The sequence below is a fragment of the Ursus arctos genome, unplaced genomic scaffold (genome assembly GCF_023065955.2).
Source record: "Ursus arctos isolate Adak ecotype North America unplaced genomic scaffold, UrsArc2.0 scaffold_8, whole genome shotgun sequence".
NCBI classification, from domain to species: domain Eukaryota; kingdom Metazoa; phylum Chordata; class Mammalia; order Carnivora; family Ursidae; genus Ursus; species Ursus arctos.
Genome location: NW_026623100.1, coordinates 21349302 through 21375247, shown reverse-complemented (window position 1 = coordinate 21375247; position 25946 = coordinate 21349302). Strand labels below are relative to the sequence as shown.

General features: G+C 36.2%; 1 protein-coding gene across 3 annotated transcripts in view; it reads right to left on the bottom strand.

The window, feature by feature from the left end:
• The window catches only part of ERLEC1 (endoplasmic reticulum lectin 1), a 32726-nt gene that overhangs the window by 2692 nt on the left and 4088 nt on the right, over window positions 1-25946 (bottom strand). For 2 of the 3 annotated variants that reach the window (XM_057309481.1, XM_057309480.1), the window contains exons 2-13: window positions 22744-22848; window positions 21524-21604; window positions 20873-20950; window positions 20669-20732; window positions 19931-19965; window positions 17693-17916; window positions 17471-17600; window positions 11871-12032; window positions 11002-11061; window positions 8115-8239; window positions 6506-6583; window positions 5444-5519 (exon numbers count right to left, since the gene is read on the bottom strand). In XM_057309481.1, the coding sequence (XP_057165464.1) occupies window positions 5444-5519; window positions 6506-6583; window positions 8115-8239; window positions 11002-11061; window positions 11871-12032; window positions 17471-17600; window positions 17693-17916; window positions 19931-19965; window positions 20669-20732; window positions 20873-20950; window positions 21524-21604; window positions 22744-22848 (1218 nt within the window). Of the gene's footprint in view, window positions 1-2475; window positions 3382-5443; window positions 5520-6505; window positions 6584-8114; window positions 8240-11001; window positions 11062-11870; window positions 12033-17470; window positions 17601-17692; window positions 17917-19930; window positions 19966-20668; window positions 20733-20872; window positions 20951-21523; window positions 21605-22743; window positions 22849-25946 lie in introns of those variants that run through there. The other variant, XM_026486118.4, reaches the window with a different exon arrangement.

Here is a 25946-nt window from a genome sequence, read left to right as displayed (position 1 = left end):
GAAAGCATGCTCTTTCTTCCTGACACTACAAAAAGCATTTAAAAAAACCAAACTGTGTTATTTCTACTAGAGAAGCCTTGTGAGATAACAGTACTGCAGGTCAAAGTAACCTGTTAACCTCTCCCCTTAATTCTGATTGGTTATATACATAACAGTGTGTGGTCCTGATGCTAACATTTAAAGTGACAATTCCATTTTCTGAAAGGTGATAGAGGCATTAATTTAACCTATAATGCAGTATATGGTGGAACTAAATAATGACGGTATCTCTGTCCCCTCCTCTACACACGTAATGCTTACCCTTCCCTTGAGTCGTTTATTAAACAAAACCTGATTTAAGAATGACTCTGTATACTAGCGTTAGTCCACCCACTAAATATTAAATAAAAATAAAAGCTTAATGCCTTTTTCACAGATGAAATTTTATAGAATTTCTAGTATTTCCCCCCCAATGCATTGGATCATCTCGCGTGCTTGTACAATGTACTTTAAGACTACCAGCACATGAAACAAAGCGTGCCACTGGGTATGTAGTTGGCCCTGGCTCCTCTACTACCCCTGCCAAGTAACTAAAAAAATGAAACAGAGAAATGGATTTTCTCTTTAGCCATGTCACCATGGCAACGTATTTTGAAAACTTCTACTTCAACAACTTACACTAGGAAGGGAATTTAAAATATCCTAGGATAGCTGATAGTTTTTTTTTTTTTTTTAAAGATTTTATTTATTTATTCGACAGGATAGAGACAGCCAGCGAGAGAGGGAACACAAGCAGGGGGAGTGGGAGAGGAAGAAGCAGGCTCATAGCAGAAGAGCCTGATGTGGGGCTCGATCCCAGAATGCCGGGATCACGCCCTGAGCCGAAGGCAGACGCTTAACGACTGCACTACCCAGGCGCCCCTGATAGTTTATTTTCATTTGAAACTGACTTCATGTCCTATTTATTGAAATTTAAGTCTGGATTTTCATTTTCCTGTTTAGCTTAAGCCCTTTTATGTCATATATTTGGTGCTACTAGGTCAACAATTTGGCCTGATTACTAGGAAGTTTAAGAATTGTTAGAAGTCAGGTCAGGCCTTTGTATATCAGACTAGGTGAGAAGTATTGTTCACCAGGAGCTGTATGGGAAGCTTACTATTCAGGTAAGTGAGATAATTTGTTGCCCTTTGTTGCCGAAGTGCCTTTCATCAAGGACTTAAGGATATCAACTAGAGCTGGGCATAGGCCCCATCTAGTGGTCACTCGAAGAAAAGCAGGTAAAGCTGAAAAAAAAAAGTCTTGTCCCAATCTTCCTGTGAACATAAGCTGCTAGTTATTTCCCTGAAACCCTAATCAGGAGGGTTAGAATGTGTGACACTGTTAAAAGCGAAGTTCCTAAGTCAGTGATTCTCGAGAATATATTTAAAATAAAGAGGATCACTCAGGAAGAACATATTTAAAATGCAGATTATACTCTGCCCTAAAGCATAGGTAGCTCTGGACAGCAGCCACCTTAATAGACTTCTCCAAGTGCACTGAGCATGTTATAACCAAGCCCTTTCCCCTCCCTATCACGAACCCAGCTACTTCTACAGAAGAGAGGTGGCCTGCACAGCTGACGTGGCAGCACACAATTTAGAGATCAAATGAGCTTTCACAGGCCACTGATAAGGGACCCAAGATTTAGAAGGAATATATTGAGATATCTGGCCTAGCCAGTATGATTTTATAATTTATTAAAGAATTTTTTTTTTTTTTTTTTTTTTGTTTAGAGAGAGCGCGCAAGAGGCAGGAGAGAGGGAATCTTTTGTTTTTAAAGATTTATTTATTTGAGAGAGAGAGTACACGAGAGGGGGCAGTGGGGAGGTGCTCAATCCCATGACGCTGAGATCAAGATGTGAGCTGAAATTAAGAATCGGACGCTTAACTGACTGAGCCACCCAGGTGCCCCTAAAGAAATAAATTTTAATGGCTTTGGTCTCTCATCTTATTACATTAAAAGGAGACAGGGGCAATATTAGGAAATAAACTAACTCTTACTGGGAACCTGGTGCCCAATACTGGGCCTAGGCTTTTTACTTAAAGTGAAATTAATGCACTGCCACAACTACCTCTAGAGTGAGTAGTCTCTCTACCAAAGAGGAAGTGAGGCTCAAATGGTTAACTGATCTGTGCGGGATCACAACACAGCTAGTAAGTTAGAGAGAGTACCTGCACTTCGGTTTGAATGCAACGTCTGTGCTCGTTCTGTACGTGCTGCTTCAAACTAAAATCTACATGCAGCCCTGCAATAATCAAGTGCATTAACCATTTCTCAAACTAAAATATCCTTGGCCAGAACTACTGACAAGGAGAAAAAGCAAAGTATTTTACAGCCACTTTTCTGTCCTTATTTAGATACGCACATCTAAAACACAACAGGATAAGGTTCTGTGCAACACGGTAATGGAGAAAATAAAGGAAAGGAATAATCTACCATTGACTCCATGACAACACTGCTTGTGAACATTTTATTCACTTTAAAATAAATATTGTGCTGTAAAACTACCCAGAACTAAAATCTGTAGTATACAGTAGGCAAGTACAAAGGATGGCCAGCACAGTGTGTTTTGTTGGAGTAAACCATTCTAAGTTAAGAGAGAAGAACCTCTGACTGTCTACACCAGGTACATACGTTGGGGGAAAACACAGTCACATCAAGAAGAAAGAAATAATAACAGTTCCAAGAGAGAAACAACCTATTACAAGTAAGAGTTTCTCGAGATTAACAGAAGTGAAGAAAACTTAAATGTTGTGAGGCTCTACTATGTGCCGTTTCCGGCTTAACACCTGGTAGAGAGCAGTTGCTAAATAAAAATTTGTTGAAAGGATTTCAGGCACTAGAATTTACATATTTTACATGGTCTCCTATTTAAACAACCTCCTATCAATTTCCTTCTTCATTATCTTTAGTTCATTAACTAGTTATATATACTATAATTTACATAATAAATCTATTATTTAAAAACTTTCAATAGGTACAATTATGACATTTCATTAGGCTGGACTCTAAACTGCTTGGATGAGATTTATTTTGGAATCACATTATCCAAGCAAAAAACACAATCAGTTCATACGACCCAACAAAAATGAAAGAAGTGAGACAACTATCTGCCTTAGAAGTTTATCAATACCCTCTTATATACACATATATATTCACAAAGTGTTGAGAGTCCTTTTATACGACCCTTTAGATGAGGTTCAGTGGCTGAGAACTCTACAAAGAGACACATGGTCAGACAGAAATCATGACTGTCAACGATCTTTTCTTTCCCCAAACTTTATTATCCTTTAGTTGGGGAGAGAAAGAAGTCCATTTTCATCTGCTGTATCTAAGATTTTACAGATCACTGGAGATTCAACCTAAAGAACAAAAACAATAAAGCCATTAAAAAGTCGCTAAACTGAATACTTTCTTTATTCAGTGTTCTTCTGTATGAATACATGTATATAAATTTGTTAAATGTATATTCACAAAAATGTAAAATTTTTCCAGAACTGATGAATAATATCAACTCATAAATGCAAAAAGCTCTGGGAACTCTGACCAGGAAAAATACAGAGAAAGCCACTGTTAGGCATCATATACCCAAAGGCAGGACCATAAAGTTTCTACATAGAAATACAGGATATTATTTTCATGACTTTGGGGTGGCAACATTTCTTAGAACAAAATAAAGCATTAGCCATAAAAGGGAAAAAACTGATTAAAATAAACTTTATCAAATAAACTTTTGCTCATCATAAGACATTAGGAAAATAAATAGGTAGGCCATAGACTGAGGGAAAAAAGTGTGCATTGTAAATACAAAGAACTCATATTCAGAATATATGTGAACTCCCAGAAATAAGACAAACAACAACAATAAAAATGGGTAAAAGACTAACAGATGACAGAGTCTCCTTGACCAAACTAAAGTTAGGATTCCCAACTCCTCTTTTCGACTAGGCCTCTTCTTGTACTTGTGGCCTCTCTTGGGCCCGCTGAGTCCAGCTGTTGCAAGAATCCTGTTAAGTCCATGTAGAGAGAACCCCTCACCCTCAACATCTAATCACCCATTCCATATCTGCAAATTCCTCGTCTCTCACCTTTGATAGCTCATCATCCTGGCCTGCCCGCAGCAATAATCCTGTCATGTCAGTTAAACTGATGTCTCCTCTTAGTAATTTTCCATCCACTGAGTCACCCCCACCCCGCCACCTCCTGCTCATTGGCTGTACATCCCCAGCTGTCCTTGTCATATGTAGAGTTAAGCTGCATCTCTCTTCCCTACTGTGAAAGTCTTGACACACTTATTGCCAATAGTACTAAATAAAGACTGTTTGAATAAGTGTCAGAATAATTTTTCTTTAAAAAAAAAGTTGGCTAGGGGCGCCTGGGTGGCGCAGTCGTTGAGCGTCTGCCTTCAGCTCAGGGCGTGATCCCAGAGTCCTGGGATCGAGCCCCACATCAGGCTTCTCTGCTAGGAGCCTGCTTCTTCCTCTCCCACTCCCCCTGCTTGTGTTCCCTCTCTTGCTGGCTGTCTCTATCTCTGTTAAATAAGTTAATAAAATCTTAAAAAAAAAAAGTTGGCTAGACAATTCACAAAGATCTATGAATGAATAATCACATGAAAAGGTGCTCAACACCATTTTCCATTGGGGGAAATACATATTAAAATGACTTAAGTGGCTTAAAGAAAAAGACTTACAATACCAAATGTTGGGGAGGATGTAGAGCAACTGGACTCTTACGTATTACTGGTAGGAATGTAAAATGGTACAACCACTTTGGTAAAAGCTAAACTATATATCTAATCTATGATTCAGCAATTCCACACTTAGGTACTTACCCAAAAGAAATGAAAATATAATTTTTACAAAATAGTAGCTTTATTCACATAATAAAAAGTGAGAAACAACCCAAATGTCTACATAGAAAAAAAGGATAAGCAAATGTGGCATACTTACACAAATGAATACTCTTCAGTAATAAAAAGAGAATGAAATACTGGAGTGACATGGGTGAATCTAAAACATGCCAATTCAAAGAGGGCAGGTGTAAAAAACTATATATTATATGATCCTATTCATATGGAATCCAAAAACAGGCAAAACTGCTCTATGGTGTCAGAAAGCAGAAAGGGGTATCTGTGGCGGTTGGGCTGTTGACATAAAAGGGGTAAAAAATTTTTTCTGCCATGACAGATACCTTGTGTTGGGTGATAGTTCCCTGGGTATATAAAATTATCAAAACGTATCAAATTCAACACTTAGGATCTCTGCATTTTTTGTAAATTGTACCTCAATAAAAAAGATTTTAGCTTTGAGAGAGACAGTATGGGGCTATATTAAATTTTGGAGATTACTGAAGGCCCTTTGAAGACTTAATGCTAAAAATTGAAACATTTTCTCAAACTGAATTCCCGAGTATTATTTTACTTACCCCAAGGATATACTGACAGGAGTGAGGCTCTAGCATATATACAGTAACAGCATGAGGAGAATCTGATTCTTTACACCTGAAACAGAGAGCACTTTAAAGTACTGCCCGAACCACACAGAAGTATTTTTATTTTAAAAAAGACTTAATTAATTAACTGAGAGGGAGAGAGAATGTGTGCAAATGTGCGAGTTGGGGCGGGGAGGGGGGAGAAGCGGGGTGGTGGTGCTGGGGAGGAGCGGAGGGAGAGAGAATCCCAAGCTGACTCTGCGCTGAGTCCGGAGCCTGACATGGGCCTTTATCTTGCAACCCTGTGATCAGGGCCTGAGCTGCAATCAAGAGTCAGATGCTTAACCAACTGAGCCACCCAGGTGCCCCTGTACAGAAGTGTTTTGTTTTCCTTTTAAGCTATACAAAGTTATATAAGTGGCCCTGTGTAATTTAATATAATAAATAACTGAAATAATATAATTTAAAAATCATTATAACTTACAAATAATTATATTCAAATAATTTTAATTATTTATCTATTTATTTATTTTTAAAGATTTTAATTAATTTATATTAGAGAGCGAGCATAGGAGCAAATGGGGGAAGGGGCAGAGGCAGAAGGAGAGAATCTTGAGCAGACTCCACCCTGAGGACAGTGCCAGATGTGGGGCTCAGTCTCATGACCCTGAGATCATGATCTGAGCTGAAACCAAGAGTCAGTCGTTTAATCGGCTGAGCTACCCAGGTGCCCCAATATTTTATTTATTTTTAAAAACGATTTTCTTTCTGTATCTTTTAAAGTTTCTTTCTCTCTCTTTTTTTAATCTCTACAACCAATGTGGGGCTCAAACACACAACCTTGAGATCAAGAGTTTCGTGCTCCACTGACTGAGCCAGCCAGGTGCCCCAATTTTAATATTTTAGAATAAAGTAATAATTTTATATTAAATTAATCCATATGTCATTATGCTTAAATATAATTATTCACAATTATATTTTATATTTAAGTAAACTTTTGCCCACTGGAAGCAGATTGAAGAGAAGCACAAAGCACGAGTTGATGGTCCAACTTACTTTAGTTTTACAGTGACCTGTCTTGGTTTGTCAGTTATATCACAAATATCTCCATTCCCATAAAAATGTGACACCATCCTAAACCAGAGAAACACACGAGTTTTATTAACCTAAACTTCATTAATTCAGAGTAACTGTAATGGGGAGAGTGAGAAGATGGTTAGGGGGACCAGTTTTGCATTAGTTATGTAATATTTTTAGGGTCATGCCACAGAGAAAGTCTTTGAGATTGTATAAGGAGAATATAAAATTGAGATACTCTGGCATGATTTAATTAATAAGAAATCTTCAATTTGCATATTATTTATTTGTATACAAAGTGTTTTTTAAAAAGTCCTTTTGAGGTGAACCATTTCCTCAGCCCTGTATATTGTTCACTTTACAGTTTTCCCTCCTTGCCATCCTCCAGCCAGCTCCGTTCATTAAAATACTGTCATGCAGCTATGTAAAAGTAGAGCCTAGGTTAACCTACAAATTCCCAATGAGCAGGATCTAAAAAAATTTTAATTTAGCTAGCCTTAAGCTCCTGTGCTCCAATATTTGTTGCTCATGACCCCATGAACTACTTTCATATGAAACATACATGAACATAAGAAAAGTCCATTTGGTTAGTATATTCTAATACTTAAATGCCCATCTCTTAATTTTCCTAACTTTGTTTTTGGGCAGCCCAAGAAGTCAACACATTCTTTTTTTTTTTTTTTTTTTTTAAGATTTTATTTTTAACCCAACATGGGGCTTGAACTCACAATCCTGAGATCAAGAGTCCCACGCTCTATGAACTGAGCCAACCAGACACCCTGAAGTCAGCACACTCTAAAAACAGTCTCTCAATGCCATCTGTGCTAGGAAGGACAAAATTAATACCCAAGAAAGAGAAAGAATGAATAATTTAAAATTTGCCAGGTAAGAGACTACAAGAAAAACTAAAACTTAGTTATTCTTGGAAAATCAGAGATTAATTTATTTCTGCTGTAACAAGATATACCTATATAACTCAAAGAAGTTGTGGGGTAGTTTTTCAGAAAGCCACTGTTTATTTTCAATAATAACCTCACGAAAGTTAAGTAACAAAGGGAAATGCTAGAGTAAATTTAAATAGAATTAACTAACTTAAAAAAGTAAAGAAGACACATGAATGAGGCAGTGCTTTCTAACAGCCTCAGACCTAATGGCTGGAATTGAGCCAGTGTCACGGAGGCAGCCACCACCACTCTCATTACCACACCACCCCCGCTGTTAAAGGCAGGAGCCAGACTTTATCGCACACTGTTGCCAGGCTCTATGTGTTATATACATGATCGTTTAAATGTCGTAACAATCCCATGAGGCATATACTAGTAGACAAGAAAAGTGAGACTTAAGAAGATTATGTAATCTGCCCAAGGTAGTAAGTGAAGAGCCAGCATTTGAATCCAGGCACCTCCCCCCCCCTTCAGAAACTGTGTTCTTAACTATTACCTTAGGAAAAGAAAACTAATTTAAAAGATGTCCCTGAAAAAAACTGACCGGAGATTTTACTTAAGTGTTTAAATGTTATGCTTTTCAATATTCTGAGTTTAAGATATTCTACTAATCAGATCCAAAGGCAAATAAGGTTCATCTTTACCTGACTGTCTGGGTACCATCATCTTGAAGGTGATAGGCTCTAGCAGTATTCTTCTTAGCCCATTCAATATGCTCTTCTTGGTTCCATGTACCCACAACCACAGAGGTCTTTCCACTATCTTTATCCTAATATATGAAAAAATATTAGTGATGAATCCTTGATATCATCAAGTAGACATTTACCCTGATGGCCTATAAGTTATAGTCCTTATCTTCACCTGCACACTGCAGATGGGTGTTTAGATGTTAGTCAAACAGTGCTACACAAACCTGGTGAGGAGACATTTGAACTCATTATCTTCTTTGTTCCTTGTTTCTCTAAATAATGTAACTACTTTCTGGTCAGGTTAGCTCCACATGTGATTACCTTTGACTCTTTTATTTCCTTCCTCTCCTACATCTATTGGTTTTGTCCATTGTTTTCCTGGAGATGTCCTTGGCTTCAGACTCTTCCTCCACATTTCCAATGCCAACATCTCACCCCCTCAACCAAGGTATTTCTCATACCTAAATGATATAACTGCATATTACTATATTACTATGATTCTTCTTCTTTTTTTTTTTTTTTAAGTAGGCCCCACACCCAGCACAGAGCCCAATGCGGGGCTTGAACTCACAACCCTGAGATCAAGACCTGAGCTGATATCAAGAGTCGGATGCTTAACCAACTGAGCCACCAGGCGACCCACTACTGTGATTCTTAATTAATTCTCGGCCTGTATCTCTTACCCTGCAGACCCACTGTGCCTATCTGCATCCTACTTCTACTCTGCCAAATGCCAATCTGCAACTTATACAGAGTATTCACACTACTCATCTGACACTATGCTTATTTCTGTATCAAGACTGTTCAGAAATCCCCTTCCCCATTCCGTTTTTTTAAACACTATGTATTGTCTTCTATGTGGACTTCTTTCTCTCTCCTTCCTTTTCTTTCCTCTCCCCTCCCTTTCTTCCTATTTTCCTCTTCATCTTCTTATTTTATGTCAGGCACCATGCTGAGCACTAGCATGCATCTGATTAGAGAATGAGAAACCCTTACAGCGGTAGATGAAACAGGCAAAGGCACTGCTGCGAGCTGAGCTCACTGCCAAGTAAAGAGTCAACAATTTAACATTCTTTCAGCAACTAGACTATAAGTTACTAGATAGACAGGGACTGAAGCTGCATAGTGAAGTGTTTAAGAGGCTGGATATGGAGCAAGACTGCCAGGGTTAGAATTCTGGTTTCATCATTTACTACCTATGTGGTTTTCGGCAGGTTACTAAATCACTGCTTCTATTTCCTCACCGTGGAAGAACAACAGTCACCTCTTAGGGTTGTTATGAAGATCGAGTTAATATGCATAGTTAGAACAGTGCCTGGTATACAGTGAGTATTATATTTGTTAACTACTATTATTTTACTATTTGTGTGTGTGTGTGTGGGTGGGTGGGTGGGTGGGTGTTTTAAAGTCACCGTTAACGGAAATGCCTTACAACCTTTCGGAAGGCAATACTCAGTATGCATATATTTTGACCTAGCAAGTATGTTGCTAGAAATGTGCTTTATGAATACACTTGCAAGGGTTTACCAACAAAACTATTTATAAATGCTCACTAAGATGCTATCATAGCAAAAACTGGAAATAATTCGAAGGCCTGTCAGTAGAGATCTGGCTAAATACATTGTGGATATAAACATAATCCTCTGTACCTGCCGAAAAGAATGAGATCAGCTGTTGCTGGCATGGGAAGATCTCCAAGATACTAACTGAAAAGAATAAGTGCAGAGTAGTGCTTTACTAGTTATACTAACATTTATGTATATGCATTTTTTTCTTGTGGAAGAAAATGTTAACAGCAATTACTTTTAGGAAATGGGACAATGGTGGAGGAGAATTTTACTATTCATTCTAAATTTCTAGCATATATTCCTTTAATTAAAAAAAAAGCCACTGGGTATTATTTGGGCTGTAGTTAGATAATATTTTTTTCTATTAATAAATCTTATTAAAAATAAACGAAACTTCTACATAGTAGCAAGAAGAAGTGGGAAGAAGAGTGAAATGGCATTTCTCAGGTTTAAGGAGAGAAATAAAATGTCCTAGTTTACAGATGCCTCATAAATTTGGAATGATTTACATGTGGAAGGTTGAGTTGATATCTTTCCTGGTATGATCTGTCTTAGAATTTAAGACTGACTCACAACATCTCAAGAGGGTAAACATAGTATTTTTAAATTACTAGTTATTTCTTTAGGGAAATAAAAAGAGCTGTTTAAAACAGCCAGGTGAATACTAATTAATATCTGTCTTCAATGTCTAGAAGTTTATCTTACCAAACAAGGTACAACTATGACAAATAAATTTATTGAAGCCTGAAGTTCAGAATTTAAACAGCTTGGCTCAAGCGTAGAAGAAAATGCTATCTTGATTTATGAAATCAGAAGTAGAGGGAAGAATAAAAAGCCAATGTGTACAATCTTAAAACTTACTTGATGTTAAACCTGGATGATATGGTATGTTCTTTTAGCTGAGAAACTTGCTGTATTTACCCTATTTTCCTAACTCGAGCCATAACATACTATCTTACTATTCACTTTATTAATTTAAAGAAGAATTTTAATGACTAATTTCCAGTCAAAGCTAAAGAGGTTAGACAAATAGCCTGTTATTCCTCTAGAGTCACAGTAATACAAGAATCTGAGGAGTTAATAAACGTTACTTTAAGATGAGTGACTTAGTTAAAACCAAGTTTTCCATTTTCCAGAACTCAGAGACACTTTGAGTATTTTCATATTAAAGTCATTTCATAATTAAAATGCCATCCCCCCTCTTTCTTCCCCACGAACGATTTTTAAAACTTTAACCTATCTAGTGGCAGAATGATATAAAGGCTAGTCTATACCTCATGATATTGATGTACATGTTTGCCATAGCAGAATTCATACTTCCACCAACCAACGCCCTATAAGAAAGAAAACAGGTCAAGTTACGGAGAGAATGGGGGATTGGGGTCTGTCTCAGTATTTACACATGACAGTAATAGAAATATATATAATTAGAAAAACTGTAATAGCAATAATATGATTGAAAATTAAAATAAAAAGTCACTGAGAAATAATGTTATACGGTGAAAGATCATTAACTATACTTAGCGTGTATTGAGTAATGTATAGAGTTGTCAAATCACTACATTATATACACCTGAAACTAATATAACATTGTATGTCAACTATACTTCAGTAATAAAAAGAAAAAAGAAATTACTGAGAAATAATAATTTAAAAAAGACAAATACAGAGAATAACTGCTGTATTGCCTTGGTAAAAGAAAATAAAGTGAAAATTCCACTTAGTGTAATTCCCACTGGAACTATTAGTTATTGGGGCAAATTTTAATCTTTGTAGATGTTAACTAAAGTTTTAAATGTGATTGCTACATAACTAAAATGTAGGCTATGCAATCTTTTTTTTTTTTTAAAGGTTATATAGTCCTTGATGCTCATTTCAGCAATCAACCAGAATCACACATGACTTGGTTGTATGTATTTTCTGTCAAGTAAAGGTCAAATTTTAGCTTGTGAGTAAAGAAAACATAATGGCTATTACTTAGATTATAAAGATGCAGACAGAAAATGTCCATTAGGAGGATTCCAGAATCCTGCCATTTCTCTATTGACAAAAACTTTTTTCAGAGCTGCTGATGCCCCATGACTAAATAACACATAAGTGAAGGTTGTTAGATAAATACTGAAACCGAAGGTTCACTTCTCACCCCATGAAAGCAGTAAGAACCACTAAGGAACTCTTTTATGAGTTGGTCATCTGTCAGTTTGGATATGTGGGTTGTTCCAACAGTGAGCATGGGCTGAGAACCAACAGCAATGGGTTTGTGGATTGCTGGAAATCTCTCTTCTTTAGTTGACTGCAACTCTTCCTAAAATTAAACACATATGTTTAAGAGCTTCTATACCATACTTATTTTTTTTCAGTTATGACTTCCATTTTTATTTTTAAAATGAAGGAAATTTGGAAAATAAAAGTTGTCCACTCATTTTTAATGTTTTAAGAAAATGAATTTTGTAACACTTAATAGAGAAAGCTCTAGATAAACGTTAGTTCCATCTACCAGTTAGGGGTATGATGGCCATTCGTAACATACAGGGATAATTACCATTTTATATATTTTGTCTCATTTTTCTTTTTTTTGATCATAGCAGCTAGAGTTCCTCCAATGCAAGTACCTAAGCTAAGTTAGTATACCATCTACTAGAAAACACACACATTATATACACACAAATACAAAGAAATATACACAAATACACATCTGCACTTGCCTTTTTTTTAATATATATATATATATATATATATATATTTTAAAGATTTTATTTATTTATTTGACAGAGATAGAGACAGCCAGCGAGAGAGGGAACACAAGCAGGGGGAGTGGGAGAGGAAGAAGCAGGCTCATAGCGGAGGAGCCTGATGTGGGGCTCGATCCCATAACGCCGGGATCATGCCCTGAGCCGAAGGCAGACGCTTAACCGCTGTGCCACCCAGGCGCCCCTAATATATATTTTTAAAGATTTAATTTATTCATTTGTCAGAGTGAGAGAGAGAGAGAGAGAGCACACAAGCAGGGGGAGCAGCCAGCAGGAAGAGGGAGAAGCAGGTTCCCTGCTGAGCAAGGAGCCTGACGCGGGACTTGATCCCAGGACCCTGGGATCATGACCTGAGCCAAAGGCAGATGCTTAACTGACTGAGCCACCCAGGCATCCTTTTAATATTTCTAACAAGACTGTAAAATTCCACAATTCTTCTCAAGTATAATTTGACAGTATATATCAAAACCCTTCGTTATGTGCTTACCTTTGACCTATTTCTAGAAAGATACCCGGTGTAAACAATCACCACTGATGGGTGTAAAGATTTAGCTCCAGTAACATTCAGTGCGGCATTCTTCACGTTAGCAAAAAATTCTGGACAACAAAAATATCCATACCAGTAAATAATTTAAATAAATTTTGGTACTTTAAACAATGGAATATTTGAGGGTGCCTGGGTGGCTCAGTCAGCTAAGTGTCTGCATTCAGTTTAGGTCTTGATCTCAGGGTCCTGGAATCGAACCTCATGTCAAGTTCCCTGTTAGCAGGGAGCCCGTTTCTCCCTCTCCCTCTGCCTGCCACTCCCCCTGCTTGCGTGCTCTCTCTCTCCATCAAATAAATAAATAAAATCTTAAAAAAACAACAACAATGGAATATTTGAGATAATTAAAAATAATATAGATTACTTTATGACATAGGAATGTAAAAAACGATATACTATTAAGTGAAAAAAGTGAAGATATTTTATATATTTACACACACACATACACACACACAGCACAGAGTTTGGACCTAATTATTTTTTTTAATGTGTGTCTCTGTGTATGTATCAAAAAACAAACAAACAAAAAACCCAAAAAGACCGAAAGGAAATGCACTAAAATATTATTTCACTACTTGTTAGATTTTGTTTCTACATTTAGTTCTGGAAAAATGTGGTTACTATGGGTAAATAAAAGATAACAAGCAGGGTAAAGAGGAGCTGAGTGGGAATAAATATGAATATTAATTATAATTATTAAAATGCAGTAGGATCTGGTTGTTGTCCTGAAGGCCGCTGCAGGTTGGTAAAGAAAGACGCCAACTAAAGGGTGCAGAGAACAGCAGATTCACAGAGGGAGTGGTGATTCAAATAGATTTTGATAAAGACTTGAAACATGAGGACTTCACAAAGAGAAAACCCTTGATTCTTGAAACATGAATAACTTGTGATTTATGTGACTCTGCAGGCTTTGTGTCTGTGCGCACATATGCATGTGAACCTGAGGAAGACACAAAAAGAGCAAAGATGTGGGGTGTGGAATAGTATTTAAAACTAAAGAGATAAACAGGTACTTACTGGTAAAAAAATCACATAATTCTAGGAAGTTTTATGGATTTTAGGCAAAAATATGGGATCAGATTTTTGATGAAACTTTTGATCAGATTTTAAGTAATACTGTGGCAGCGGCAGGGAAGGAATAGTAACAATTCCTGAGGTGGGGAGCCAACACTGGGAGTTGAAGTAACCCAAGCCAGAGAAGAAGAGACTCTACAGGAATGACAGAAGTAGGGTGGAGAGAATAATTAGGAAAGAGGGTAATGAGTTAGAATCCAAAAGTAAACTGGGTTTTGACAGTGAGTGGAGAGAAAACGAATGTAGATCAGAATTAAAGGAGTATACCAATTAAAACTGAATAACATAATTTAAAAAATTAAATAGTAAAAGGGTTCCTAGTAAATGTATAGTGGACATAATGCTTCCTTTTACCTGCTGTAGTTGCCACTGATCAACTGTGGTTCTTTTCTCCTACTTTGGGTAGGAGTCATTGGAAAGTTACTCTAGAAACCAATGACCTTATCCTTCCTCTCTTCCAGTATTATAGAACTAAGATTGCCAAATGACATCTTATTTTTTGAAAGGACCTTGGATTTTATGTATAGTATTTCTACATTCAGAACATAATGCACTCCTGATAACTGTTTTAAGTGCTGAGTATTAAAAATGAAGAAGACATAGTCACTGCTCCTAAGGAGTTAAGGTCTAACAGACCAAACTAATTACTTAGAATATATGAGACCTAAAGTAAGGTTAGTGAGGAAAAATATTAATAATGCGTTGTGAATGCAGACCTGTACAGCTGCTGTGGTTTATACATTTAACTTGAACATTTGCCAAAGAGCCCCTACTGCAAAAAGCCCTTCTCTGATGGCTCAGGGAACATCATGGAAGAGGTGGGCATATGAGACTCTAAGGGTTGGATTTGAGGGGTAGTGTGTGACAGCTAGACTAATATCATCTTGGACCAATCTGCCACGATGACCCCTCTGTTACTTGAAAGCCTTCTAGAGGACAGCACGCCCCACCATTCCGTCCTTTTGTACAACTCCACCCTTAAGTACACCCTTGGGGCACAACATCCTTGATATGCTGGAGAAGTGACTATGACTCACACCTATTCTTTTTTTTTTTTTTTAAAGCCTCACTAAGACTTTATTTAGTGGGTTATCTAGCAAATAGTTTCTGTAACCACACCTATTCCTAAACATTCTCCTGGGTGGTTCCCTAGTGTGTACTCCCAACCTTTAGGGCTATAAAAGCAGTTCTTGTAGGTGGGGCTGTGGAGATCAATTTGTCGTACTATTTGCCATAGCCCAAGAGGCTTCAGTTCTAAGTCCCCTTAATAAACCATTTCATGTCAAACAAAACGAAACAAAAGTAACAGGAATAATATCAAAACAAAATTCTGATAGCCAGATTTGTATTTGTTTAAAACAGAAAAAAAACTCATTATCTTTATGGTTAAGCTTATTTCACATTTAAAAGGCAAACCATACGACAAATCAATTTTTAAAAAAAAGTTATGTGTAATAAACTAGATTTATAAAAGAAAGGATTCTGAGAAAAATAACATTTTAAGTAACTATTCACCCTACAGTATTACCTAAAGTTTTCATCTACAACATGTATTCTAAAGGTCCTGAGTATTTTAAGTGTTATCATCTGTAGCTTTTTAAAAATAATTTTTCTCAAATGGCAGATTAAACACATTAATTAGAGAAAAGTAAGCTGCCATTTCTTCTCTGAAGAGTAATGAAAGTTGGGATTTGGGAAGCATTTTGATTGAGCTGACTTTTAAGTACCTGTCAGTATTTAAATCACTATCAGGGAAAAGACCGGAAGAGAAATCCATGTCCAATCTTTTAATTGAGCACTTTAAATCAAATGCAGATTAATAAGATAATTTTTTCTTCCTATCAGAACGGCAGTGTTCACAACAGCCACAAAGAGTCCGACAATACTTTTGCCAGAAGTACTCTAGAGAAAGGGGAGAAGAAGCAGGCTTTGCAGCTAAATGTCAGTTACTGGTTAATTAAACCATTACTAAGTACCGACAGTAGACCTCAAGGAGCTGGAAACCTCAAAGTAATAAAGCATAGGGTATTCTCCCTTGATCTTAATATAAGAATCCCAGGAAAACGAATCAGTTTTAGCCATGTAAGTGCTATAATGGAGGACTGAGTAAAATACAAGACCAAAAAAGAGGAAACATTGATCTCTTCCGGGGTAATTCATTAGAAGTCCTCTTTCATTTACAAAGGAAGTAACACTGCCTTAAAAACAATGGGGAAGGGGCGCCTGGCTGGCTCAGTAGGGAGCATGCGACTCTTGATCCTGGGATTTTGAGTTCAAGCTCCACGATGGGTGTGGAGGTTACTTAAAAATAAATAATAAATCAAAATTAAAAAAATAGGGAAGATTAGGAAAAGGTCAGCGTGAGAGAGATGAATTTGAGATTACTGAAAATGTACATGGTTATGTCCAATGAGCAGAGGAAAAGGGAAGATAGCACATGGAAAAGGAGAAGCAGCAAAGAGACGTGGTTAAGAGGACAGGCTCCAGAACCAGACTTCTGATTTTCATCTTTAATTCATCACCTGTCACTTCCTTTCTCTGAACCTCAATTTCCTAACCTGTTAAGGAGGACGGTAATAGTATATCTTGTGGGTTGTTGTATTAGATAACAGCTGTTAATATTCATCCATGTTAACTATTGTGACTGTGGTTTGAGTTCAGGGGAAAGGTCAACGTTGAAGATGTGTATTTGGAACTCATGGGCATATTAATGGAAGTTGACAGAATGGGCCTGGATGAGCTCACTTGAGACCATACACACTACAGACAGAAGGCAACTATGGCTAGAACTGTGGGGAACGTCAACATTTTCAGGGGCAGGAAGGAAACAAAGACCTAATACACAGGAGAGGAGAACAGAGAACCAGAGAGAATGACTTCAAGTAAAGGCAGGAGAGAAAGTTCAAGCTTCATATATTCAGTGTTTTATGTGCTAAGATCAAGTTATGCATATGTCCAGTGAACTGGACATAGAACCAAAAGACTGCTGTTGACCTGAATAAGAAGTTTCTGAAGAATTATGGTTTCATGACACAGAGCGATGGGCTAAAGAAGAAATAAAGCATTAGAAGATGAGTTGTAGTCTATTTTTTCAAGGGGCTCAGCTGGGAAGGCCAGTCGACTAGCTAAAAATTCAACTTAACTACAATTAATAGGACGTCAAACTTTAAAATATGAAATCACGAGAGTAAGAGAATGATAAAATAGTTTCTGAGAAGTATAAGAATAAGGAAAATAATTAAAATCGGTTAAAAAATTGGAACTTAAAATTTTGAGTCAGAAAAATAAAGTACTACTACTATGTTACAGGAATGATTAAAATACTGATATATGCTCTGAAATTTAGAAAAGGAAGCACTGAGAAAATTCTCATACCTCTTTATTTCTCCTGAAAGGCACCCTTAGTATTTCTTCCTGCTGTTCCAATTGTCTCAGGGTGAGGGGTTTAAATGGTGATCCTGGCAGTGACTGGCAAAATATGTCATTCACAGGGGACGCTCTGAATCTATTCAGTAAGAACAAAGCATTAAAGCTAAGCATATGACACTATAAAGTATGTGTGCATTTCATGTTTAAAATATTAAATCCACATCCTACCTATATTTAGGATGATTGCACAAGAGTGGTGTCAAAATAACAACTTCATATTCACAAGTTGTAACTTCAGCTACTGAAAGAATTTCATGCTTAGATTCAGGATGACATATGTACATCACCGTACTTGATCTGGGCCGGTTCTGTTTCAAACTACAAGGTGTACCATTTCCCATTCCCACAGGATAGTAGGGTGTCATCTGACCTTCAATATTTTTAGTGGGAATCTTAAAAAAAAAGAGTATAAGACAGACTTCCCATTAGAAATGGAGGTGGGGTTGAGGATGGGAGAAACACTTTTTCTTAAAAGAAGAAAACTACATTTTATTTACAAACCAACCTTTATAAAGGTAAAATTTCCGTATTTTCTATAAATTCTTCCTCTAACATTCTTTTGATTCCTAAATTCTTATTTGAGCAAAAACTTATATTCAGAGCTAGTTTTATATAGCAAAAAAGGAAAATTTTTATTTGGTGCTAAAATTAAGATGTTAAGTAAGCGTGCATTTATACAAAAGGATATAACCTCTTAATATGAATTATTTCTAACAGTTCTAAAGAAAGAGATTAAGATAAAATACAGGAACTTACTATATTGGACTAGTCAGAATTTTCTATACTAAATTCTCACTGAATGGCTGTGTTATACTTTAGATTCTAGAGTTTGAAGTCTGATTTGTCAAAATGCGGGGCTACATAGTAAAACACTATCTTCTAGAACAGGAATCTTAATACTGTACTCATTCATTAATCTGCTTACTCTGTCGTTAATATTAAGAGCCATACTCTTCAACATAAACTCCTATATAAATCTATTCAAGGCCAGCAGAGGACAAACGAAGAAATTTTCACGGACCAGGGGAATAAAATAGATCACCTCAGAAGACAAGGATTATTAAGGAACTAGCTCCCATATTTTATCTATATAAACCAAAGAAAAATCTAGTGTAAGGGCTCTAAAAAATATTGTTAATAATATCTCCAAGCAAGCTCTTTGGAGGCAGGGAGCTCATCTTGTATCACTTTGGTACCCTGTCAGCGCCATGTCTAAACAGGCAAGAAACAAATGTTTCCAGGGAAAAATATTTTGAGGTTTCTTGTATGTTATTTTCATGCTAGTATCTAGAATTAGAAAATTACTGGCTTTCTGACTTTGACCAAATTTCAGTTTTTGTCATTTGTAAAAGGAAAATAATAATATATACTCAGAGGTTGTGGGGAAAATTAAGCATTACCTTTTGTTACATGCCTGGCACAGTATCTGGCTTATAAATTGAGGCTCAGTAAATGTTAGTTTTCTTCCCTTACCCTTTTCTTCCTCTTCCTTTATCATTTCACACTTTGAATTCCATCTTGCTATCCTCCAGAGCCACAGTAAATAAATATTTTATCTCAAAGGTAGTCTGTAAAATTAAAATCTTTTAAAATAGCAATGCTATGTGTGTCTATGCTTAGCTTATCAATTCCCCCCAAAGACACCCTTTTAAGTTACAGTCATCCCTTTTAAGGCCTTTTGCCATTTCACTTTTCCTCTAATAAAATTATCATTATGATATGAAACCACTTACAAAAATATCCTCTATCAACAGGTTATTTAACTCTATGGGAGTTCTTAAGATTCAGAAAGCATTCCTTGAACTACAGGGGCATTTCAAAATTGTGATTAGGTACCCTAAGGAATCATTCTTTTTAAACAATCCTATTTTTCAATCATCAATTATGAATTCACATTCAGTACACACTTATGAAGTGCCTACATAATATCTGGCACTCTGCTTTGCACTGTGGGGTAAAGAGATAAAAGACAGTCCCTGCTTTGAAGATGCTTGCAGTCTGGGAGCTTGTTATTTACATATGTAGTTTCTCTGTTTTACCCATGGGAGATAGGCACCACACCAGGGGAAAAAGCAAAAGCTCTTATTTATAATTGTTTCCAATGTTAAACGGAGGGAAACTTTGCTAAGCCCGGAAGTGATATACTGCCATTACGAAAACTTTCCCAGACACATCTTTGGTAAGTTCCTTAATTTTTCTATGATCCTAAAAGTAAATAAAAGTATCACAGTGTAACTTTTCTCAGAAAAACCTAACATACTGCAAATTTTCTTTCACCCAATCCTTTGAGGTATTTGATAGACAGAGAAAGAACACATGACTAAATTCTGTCATTTAAGTAGTATAAATTCATGCCTCACTAATAATAGATGTTAAAAGTGAAAAAAATCAACACTTGTCACTTGCCTCTTTTGATTTTTCCTTTTCATCTGCCTCTTGATCTGTGGAATAATAAGATATTACCTATGTAAGGTAGGCGTAAAGAATGACCAGGGACTTATATATAAGATACAAATGAATAAGTTTTTAATCAACTTTGTAATTTTAAATTTCTTTCTAAAGGAGATCCAAACATACATATAATTTTTATCTTACTACTTTTAGCTAGTTATCTTGAAATGGTTTTGTTTGAAAGGACAGTCAAATTTAATCCTTATATCTTTACCTGTGAAATACTCTATTTAAGGCATAAAACTGGCCACAACAATTTTCTTTTGAAGTATTTTTATATCAGTGAGAATTTCAATCTTAAATTAGTTGACTGTGAATAACATGGATTAACAAAAATATGTCACAATTTTAGGGACACATCTACATTTCCACTTCCATGTATAACAACTATGCTTACAGCAAGCAAAATACTAACATTAACACTATATAAATATAACACTAACCTGTTATCTTACCAGATTTTTAAAAATTTATTAATATGTAGACAAAAAGCAGTGAGTTAATACCCAGTTTGTTGACACAGCAAATAATGAAAAGATCTCTTTGAAAAAATTTTCCAAGGGATTGTTCAGAAATTTATGTTAGTGTTTTAAAATGCATACAGTCTCCTGTAAGATCTTTTAAATTCTAATTTGAACATATACTTTCAACCAAATTCCAGCATTACTATCAAATCACTCCGTAGAAACAAACCTTTTTCAGATAGAAGGTTCTTGGCCAACATATTCCCAAGGTAGTACTCGTGAATATTTACTTTCTGTATTGGAATAAAATAAAAATATAGTAAGTATCTTGCAAATACCAAGAATACAACTTTAAAATCATCAAACTCATTATTAAAGTTCTCATTTTATAATGTTCCATACTCCATACTTTGTATTTTGAAGAAAAACAGACCTGACCACTTTCTTTCTCTTCATGGTATTGTCGAATGTGTTTTCCGTGACATACTTCATAAGTCCAGTAAGACTCAATCTAAGAAAAAAGGATGTATTTAAACACACAAAAGCCATGTAACTCAACTGAATTACTTTTTGATATTTTATGTAGTTGAGTAGATTTCCCTCAAGATTTAGAGTAAGCGTTCATGAAACATTATTATGCCTCAGAAAAATATGAAATTTCTGAAGCCTAGTCACTGTTTTCACTAATTAGCTGTTTGTGAAAATTCTGTGAAGAAAATAGGTCTAGACTACACTTGGGATCTGTAGTAACCACCTGGCTTAGGGACCATTTTATACATCTAAAAAATAACAATTAGCATTTTTAATTAAAATTGTATATAAGGAAACTTTCTTTTGACCTGAAAAACATTCAGAACAATTTGGGAAGTGTTATTATTTGAAACTGGTGTTACTGGGTGTTTGCTGCATCTACTATATAGGAATTTAAATGAGCAAAATACTGTTAAGCAATAGCTTTGATTTACAATTAACTTAAAATCTGATACAACATAAATCAGTAAAAAGAAATGCAGAATTATTTTCAAGGGTCTACTGGCTATTGGAAATTTATTTACTACTTATTAAGAGAACATAAAATACATACTCTGTAGGAACAACTGCTTTGTTTGAATAGTGGCTCCAACAGCTCTCTTGGATTAGGGCCTTTATAATCCTTTTCTTCTTCCTATGAAAGAACTAGGATTTAATACTTACAATTATTCTAGAACTTCACCCAACTCTGCTGTCTGGGTATTAACTCACTGTTCAAATCACAAATGCTTGGAAATAAAAGGGGAAAAAAGTCAAAACTTTTAAAAAGATCCTATGGTTTGCCACTTCTTTCAAAAGAATTGAAGTATAAAATATGGAGCCATAGAATATTCTTCCATTCTTTCTTCTCTTAAAAAATGGTTTGAGTATCAGTTTACTGAACAATTCTTATAAACCTATTTCAGAAGTTTTAAATACTTGCATCTGAACAAATTCAAACTATGATAGCCTCAGAATAGTTGAATCTTATAGAAGTATGGAAAAGTTTTAAGGTACATCCCCGTTTCCCATATATTTTTACATTTCAGATTTGAATGCCACATGCATATGCGTACGATCGCGCACATGTGTATTTGTGTCTTAAGAAGGTTTAAAACAAAATGAAAGAGAGCTGTCTTTCACAGATTTCAAATCTGAACAAAACCTAAGAAAGCACTCACTGAGTCTGCAATATTTCCATCTTACAGACTGTGAAAGTATTATATAATTAGCTCAATAAATTTATTGAGTGGAAGAATGGAGTTTCAAATTTGTTCAAGGTTCCACAGCTAACTGTAGCCTATACCTCAGCCTCCTGGCTCCTAGGCTGGTGTCCTTTTCATTTTACCATGCTGACTCTCCTGTTTCATCTTGAAAGAAGTCAATGCCTTGAAGGATGGATAAGAGGCAGTTAGGGCATTTCCGGACAAAGAAATGGGCATGAGCTAAGGTAGGGAAAAAGTATAGGTACCTATAGATTTATTATTAGAACTTCTTTATAAAAAAAAGTCACATATACATTTAAAAATTATATCCTGTTTCAAAACCCTCATTTCTATAAAAGAAAGCCAGTGTGGAATTCAATTTTCATTAAAACCATGAATAACTAGTTGCTAATTTTCCAAGTTGAACTGTAAAATAAAAGAATTCAAGAATAATAGTGATTACTACTTTTATGATAAACAGTGTTACTGAGAAACTTGTCATTCAGTTTTATTTTAAAGTATGTGTTTGTAATGTTTTAAATACATATTTTTGGTGACAGGGATTATTGATATATTTAAAAAAAGTTACCTCATCCCCACTTGTCACAAGGGGCAGAATGCATTTATATTTTTCTTTATGTGTAGTTGTCATGATGACATAATTATCTTCTTTATACAAAACTCCAGTTGTAGGCTAGAAATAGAACAAAAAATATACATTTTTTTTTTTTTGGTTAAGTTGTATTATAGTGAATAAATTACAGTCTTAGGTCAAAGTAATTCATCATGTCAACAGAGGATTTTTAAACATATTTCCAAGGCAGGGGAAAAGATTCTATGTATTAAGATCAAAATGAGGATGATAAACTTTATCCTGGTGTTATAACAGGAAAAAAATGAACACAAATGAAATTTGGAATATAAAGAAAAAAGTAATAAAACAGACTGAAGTTAAAATAGGGATTAAAAAGCGTTAAGAGGTGGGGCCACCTGGGTGGCACGGTGGGTTAAGCGTCTGACTCTTGATTTCGGCTCAGGGTGGTGAGATCGAGCCCTGCAAAGGGCTCCATGCTCAGCTCGGTCTGCATGGGTTTCTCTTCCTCTCCCTCTGCTCCCCCGCCCCCCCATTCTCTCTCTCAAATAATAAATAAATCTTCCAAAAAAAAAAAAAGCATTAAGAGGCAATGAACGTTCATAGATACACCATTACTGAATACTTATTACTCCTACTAACAATTACCACCTATATGTGAGAATCTATTGCACTTTACAGATGTACTCTCAATTCTATTGCATTGGATACTTGAACATAATAATAGTGCATTATTTTTCATATTTGGATAAATGACTTACAAAAGCAAAATCCCTCAGGGTGCCTGAGTGGCTCAATCGGTTAAGCGTCTGCCTTCGGCTCAAGTCACGATCCTAGGGTACTGGGATGGAGACCCACATCGGGCTTCCTGCTCAGTGAGGAGTCTACTTCTCCTTCTCCCTCTCCGTCTGCCTCTCTCCCTGGCTTATGCTTTCTCTCTCAAATAAATAAAATCTTTAAAAAAAGTAAAAAGAAAAAGAAAATCCCTAAGGATCCTCTCTGTTGACTTAACTTTTTTTTTTTTTTAGTATACATCCTGGGTCAGCAAACTCTTTCTGTAAAGGGCCAGGTAGTAAATATTTTAGGCTTTGTGGGCCATACGATCTCTGTTGCAACTACTCAACTACTCATTGTAGTAAGGCATTGTATAGGGATAGGAAAATGAACAGGTATGGCTGTGCCCTGAAAAAACTTTATTTACAAAAATAGGTGGTTGGCCAACCCAAAGGTATAGTTTGCCAATTCCTGGTATGTATCAACAAAACTATCTTTAAAGCTTTCTACAATATAAAACCAAACAAATTCACAAACCAAATATGAATCAACATAATTCAAATGAAAATTTCATTTAATATTACTCCTATTATTTAACTAAAAAGAAGTCTTTGCTTTGTGATAGCAGATGTGTCACTAACTACTAAGACAGAGGTTTTCATGTTCTATGATATATGTTCTGTGGTAATTCAACTCTTAACTTCTCATCTTGTGATATGTGAAACCACTATACTATTTGGCTATCCCTCATGAGGAAAGAACCACTCTTACTAAGTAACTGTTCTTTTCTCAATTTAACAAGAAGGACTCATAACCATAATAAAACAAGTACTATTTGATCCAATGTCATCTTACACACAAATGCAAATTAGGGCAGTGTTTTTCCACGACAATAAAACAAAACCAAAAATAGTAGTAAATACAAGCTGTATTAACTGTATTGCAGTTTTAAGTCCTTAACATTTTTTAACTCAACGATCTTCAAGACAAACATTCTAGCCATCTTCAAAAAAGGAAATTGAAACCCAGAGCTTAAATAATTTGTACAAGGTGGGGCGCCTGGGTGGCTCAGTCAGCTAAGGGTCTGCCTTCAGCTCAGGTCATGATCCCAGGGTCCTTGGATCGAGCCCCTCATCAGGGTACCTGCTCAGCAAGGAGCCTGCTTTTCCCTCTGCCTCTGCTGCTCCCCCTGCTTGTGTTCTCTCTCTCTTGCTCACTCACTTTCTCTCTCTTTCGAATAAATATATAAAATCTTAAAAAAATTTTTTTGTACAAGGTAACACAGCCAGTAAGTAGCACAGTACAGAGATGAACCCAAGCAGACTGGTTCCATATTCTGTGTGCTCTTAACGGTTTTAACATATTTGAATCAGCTTTTGTTTACATTTTTTCAGATTACTATATAGGCTCCTGGATTATGACGAAGGATTCTTACTTAAAAGACCATTGTAAGTGAAGAGGGGAACCAGAGAGATTTGAAAGTGAGAGCTGCAAAACCAAATTAATGAAAAAGGGAACCTTAGAAACATTTATTTAGTTGTGCCAACAAACTGCTATAAGACATAACATTTATAGTGCCTTTTGACGTTTTTCAGATATATGCAGAATGTATGCAGAGTTGTTCAAAGCATGACTCACATTTGCTTACCAATGGCTGGCCTGAAGTCCTGTCAAATCATTCCTGTATTGTAGTGAAGGCAACCAGTAGCATATGACTTAAGTGTATTTACCTCTATTTGTAAAGTACCCGTAACTCTAATGTTCGGAATTGAATTCCACAGCAACATTGACTTATTTACTGAAACATTCACCATAGTGCCAACAATGGAAAAGTAATTGCTTACTTGGAACCACAGCAAAGAAAGACAATCCTTTCTGTGTAATAAAAACCACTCTTGGGGCTTTATGTTTATATGGTAAGAAATTCATTCCTCCTGGAAAAGGACTTCGGCTACCTCCATTTTGACCTCAAACTTTCTAGCTGGGTTCTTCCTTCCACCTTGTCTCTTGGTTCAGACCAGAAGATCCTGCAGGGCAAAGCATCCCCAGATGGAACCAAAACTACCCCCTCAAGCAAAAAGGACTGCCTGAGCCAGCAAAGACACTCCCCCAAGCCTGACTCCAAGATAAGGTTTGATTTTTACCTTCAATGCCTCCCTGAACATACTTAACCCACCTTTGCCCCATATTTTTCCTATATAAACCTGGAAGTATTTTCAGCACCTTGGAGACAAGTCTTTGAGCTGCCAGTCTGCTGTCTTCTGGGTGCCGACCTCACTGAAATTAAATCCTTTCCTGTTTCACCACCATCCATTTCTCTGCGTTCGGGTTTTATCAGCTCAGAGTGGCTGAACCTTGTCTGTTTGGAATCCCCAGACCCAGGTGCTTTTGCACCCCTGTGCCCTGGCTATACTGTCTACTATTTT